The sequence below is a fragment of the Triticum aestivum genome, chromosome 7B (genome assembly GCF_018294505.1).
Source record: "Triticum aestivum cultivar Chinese Spring chromosome 7B, IWGSC CS RefSeq v2.1, whole genome shotgun sequence".
NCBI lineage: Eukaryota > Viridiplantae > Streptophyta > Magnoliopsida > Poales > Poaceae > Triticum > Triticum aestivum.
In genome coordinates, this window is record NC_057813.1 from 529,168,245 (window position 1) to 529,172,662 (window position 4,418).

General features: G+C 52.4%; 1 protein-coding gene across 1 annotated transcript in view; it reads left to right on the forward strand.

The window, feature by feature from the left end:
• LOC123157204 (uncharacterized) overlaps positions 1–3,447 on the forward strand; it is a 6,800-nt gene extending 3,353 nt beyond the window's left edge. The window contains exon 3 of the mRNA XM_044575461.1: positions 2,888–3,447. Coding sequence (XP_044431396.1) covers positions 2,888–3,059 — 172 coding nt within the window. The 3' untranslated portion in view covers positions 3,060–3,447. The remainder of the gene's footprint in view (positions 1–2,887) is intronic.
• The last annotated feature ends 971 nt before the right edge of the window (positions 3,448–4,418 follow it).

Genomic DNA, 4,418 nt, shown 5'->3' on the forward strand with positions numbered 1-4,418 from the left:
GGGCAAGAGGGAAGGGATTTCCTTCTTAATTCTTGCTTGATTAGATTGATACATCTCCTCTCTTTATATAGAGAGGTTTACTTGACTCCCAAGCAAGGCTTACTTGACCCCTAAGCAAGCGACCCTTATCTCTAATTAACCTAAGACTAACGGGCTATACCGTCAGCCCAGGCCCATTACGTACTCTAACACTACACCCCACCTGGACATGCAACTTGTCCTCGAGCTGCAGCCTAACCAACTTATAACCATGACTCGACGCAACACAAATCTAACACCTAAAAACAAGCCTTTTACATCTCGGCTTGTTTTATGACTCTCAACCTGAAATGGACTGGGACGCTTTATTTTGGACCCCTCAACAAAAAGTGGACACCATCCGCACGTCGGACGTGCACGTGTACAACCATCTGGATCCCATGGACACCATCTGGACCAAAGGAGTGCATGTGTATGGCCACCTGGAAGTGGTCGCAAGAGCGACCAGCAGAGGCGCCCTCGCGGCGGCCGGCGGCGGAAAGCAGTGGTGCTACGCGGTGCGCTCCTGTCGGTGACACCCTGCCTTCTCCCCGCCGGACGGCTGTTGGTTTGCACTGCACAGGGAAGAGTGGAGGGCTTGCGATGGAGAATGACGAGGAGGGGTGCGCCACCCCAACCGTCGATGTCGCAGACTTTGAGGTCGCTGCCCGCGGGGAAAACAGCATGCCCGCCGCCCGTGGGGGAAACCGCATGCCCAAGATCCCCGACGCAGCGGACGAGATCGAGGTCCTTTGCGCAGCGAAGAGCAACTTGGAGGAGCGGCAGCTGCAGACCACGCATCTCCTGCACACGCCGACGCGCTAGGAGGCCGCGCGCAGCAGCCTGCAGCCTCACCGCCGCCGACACGTGGCGGGTAGTGATCCAAGACGAAAGCGGTGACGGCGACGGCGGGGACTTGATCTGCTGGATGTGGACACCCTGGGATGACGGCGGCACTGATGGGAACGAGGTCGTCGCACTCCCGTCGTAGGGCATCCCATACTGGGCGACGGAGCTGACCGGTGGTGGCTGCTGCAGCTGCACCGGCTGCTGCGGCGGAGGCCGCCAGGAGCGGCGGCTGCCACTGCAACCAGGGCTGGGCGGTGGTGGCAATGGATGGCAGCTGCAGCGGCCCGGCGAGCGCGGCGAAGGCCGCTTGGTGCGGCGGCGTGGGGGCGGCAATGGGCGGCGCAGCCGGGTGCGGCCCGTAGGACCCGGCCAAGAACAGGCGGATCTCCTGGACCGCCTGGGTTAGGTTCCGCAGCACCCCGGAGACCTCCTCCCAGGTGAGGACGGCGGGGGCGGGCGGGACGGAGGATCCCGGCGCGGGCAGGAGCGGGGCGACGGTCGTGGTGGTCGCCGGAGGCGACAAGGTGACCGGCAGCGGAAGAGACGGGCTTGGCGGCGGTGAAGACATGATCGAACCGAAGCTAGCTGAAACCAAATTGTTATGGTGCTGCTAGAAGGAGGGCGCGAGAGGGCCGGCCAGGGGCCTTTTTGCCCACGGCCGGGCAAGAGGGAAGGGATTTCCTTCTTAATTCTTGCTTGATTAGATTGATACATCTCCTCTCTTTATATAGAGAGGTTTACTTGACTCCCAAGCAAGGCTTACTTGACCCCTAAGCAAGCGACCCTTATCTCTAATTAACCTAAGACTAACGGGCTATACCGTCAGCCCAGGCCCATTACGTACTCTAACATTTTTGCAACTAAATGTGCTCTACCTTTTCTTTGAACCTCAGGGCACACAACATATCTGTTTTGTTATAAATTAGCACTTAAATGCCATGCCTAGACTTCTCTCTCTATCACATATTGTTGTCAGTTTGTCACCCACTTCGTCGTATGTGAGGGGATTTGGTGAGACTAAGAAGTCTGCTGATATCTTCTTAGAATTATGTTAACTATACATCATGCAACCATTGGTTAACACAGTTACTTCTCTTCTATCACTCCTTGACATCTGATAGAGATTGTTGCCATATAATTTTGTTAAGTTGGTTCAATATACTGCTCTCCTGAATGGAGCAGTTTTGTGCCTCGATCGTGTCCCAAATGTTAATTGATATTTAGTGGTCAAGAAGATGCAGATAGACTTGGGTAAGCCTGGAAATCTGGTTTTCTGCTGGTCCGCATTTGGTCCAAAATTCCAGTTCTTGCTACTTTCCGACCTTCTAGATCTTTCAACTTTGAATTGACATTTTGGATCATTGATCTTTCTACTGCTTGCATGACATTTGAGCTGGAACATCTACTCTTAAGTTTTTTTTTTGGCAGAAAAAGGCTAAATCATATGCATTGTCCGTTGCCTTCCTCCTACTTTCTTCTTCTGCTTTCTGGTTGATACTAGTCAGCATATCATAGTCATAGAATTTTACACTGAGGCCTCCTGGTGAACAGGTTGGTCATTTAGCTTGACAAGAGGCCAACCTTTTAGGTCTTTTCCTACGCAGACAAGGTGCAATCGAGGGCGAGTGGTTGCTTTTGCTTGTTAGGTTCTAGGCTTTGTTCCCTTCAATACAGGTCCGCTCTGTAAATATCAACCACTCTCTATTTACTGAATAGGCAGTTCTCCTGCCCCCTTTGCTTCAGAAAAGGAAAATTATATTCTAAACAAAAGGAAAATTCTTATCCTTCCCCGCCTCCCTTCCACAGAAAATAAGTCCCTGACTGGTGCGTAGGAATGATCAAATTTGTAGATATAACAGAGATAATGGCATAATGCACTCGCACTGCTGACAGTTCCTTTCCTTGTACTGCAAGTAATGTAGGATTAAAAATCAGGCCACCCAAGCATGTACTGTAAAGTAAGTATTGAGTCGGTTATCTACAACCAACATGGTACTGAGCCTCTTATGTTTGTGAACAGGCTAGTCGCAAGGACCAACCAGCTCGAGACTGAGAAAGCACAGAAAGAAGCTGAAGTCCAGAAGGTGATGGAGGAAAATGTGAGGCTACGTGCCATGGTCGACAAGAAGGACGCACAGCTCCAGGCGATGAGTGAGCAGTGCAAGTTCATGGCTCTGAACCGTCCAAACTAGCGGAAGACAGATACACCAGATAAGAAACCTGCTCTTGTCCAACTGATGTCACTTACAGTTACGTTGCCGCGGCAGTGAAAAGAAAAGGAAGTTATATCCCTGGGGGTCCAGAATAACCGACGATGATGCCATGGTCCCGGGTCCGTGATTTGTGGTGCAAACCGAATCGTGAATTGTTGTTACCTTAGATGTGTTGTGTCGAAATTGCAACGATGAGACATTTGTTGTATCTTGATTGTGTGTGTGAAGGCTGGGCGCATTTGTCCGGTTTTCGTAAATCATAGAGATGTATAACCGCAGTTCCATTCATCCTTCTGCCTGAACCATATAGTTCAGCCGCTGTTTTAACTGTGGTGCTATTAAAAATAACTGAAATATTTTGCTTATAGATAGACCGGTTACATTCGCATCAACTCTCTTAGAGCATCTCCGATAGATGATGTATATTTTAGTATATTTTAGTGGTTCAAACGGGTGATGGTCCAAATTTGGAGCACCAAAGAGTGCTTTTTACATCTCCAAAAAAGGCTTAACTCCAACAGATGGTTCAAAACGGAGATGTAAATAAAAGAGCGAACTCCAATAGATGGTCCAAAACGAAGATTAAAACGACCAACTACTACTTCATCTCAACATAGTTCAAACATGAAATTCAACATAGTTTCATACATAAATTCAACTACTACTTACTACTCCTCGTCGTCGGAGCTGCGGAACTGCTCCCAGAACTCGTCCTTGGTCGGGTCATCGCACCCCTCGTCCTCCTTGGGGTCACCCCAGTCCTCATCCGACGACTCGATAGGGATCACAGTCGAGGGGCCGGCCTTGTCCTCCTTCACCCCCTTCTTTTGCGCCTCGACGTTGCGCTTCCAGTAGTGCTCCAGCTCGGCCTGGACGTAATGCGGATGCTCTCACGCAAACCGAGCCATCGCCGCCTCGTCGCTCTCGCCGGGAGCGACGACAACCATCGGTCTCTTCTTCGCCTTCTTCACCAGAATCTCCTTCATCCGGACGCCCTACGGCACGAGCCACTCCGCCGCCGCCTGGGTCTCGACCTCCGGGAAGTTGAGGTTCGACTTTGGCCGTCCGGCATGCCACACCGCCACGTCGTAGGCACGCGCAGCCTCATTGACGGTGGGATACGTGCCGAGCCACCAACATCGCCCGGCATCGGAGAACTCCACTCCGGAGTTCTCGGTGGGCTTCGCCCTCACACCGAAGAAACCAGACTTGCCCTTCGGCGCCATCGGGGAGCGGGCGGCGGCCGAGCAGGGAGCGAGTCGGGGAGGCGCCGAGCGGGGCGGAGGCGGACGGAGCGGGGCAGAGGACGGACCGGAGGCGGAGGCGACCAGAGCGGGG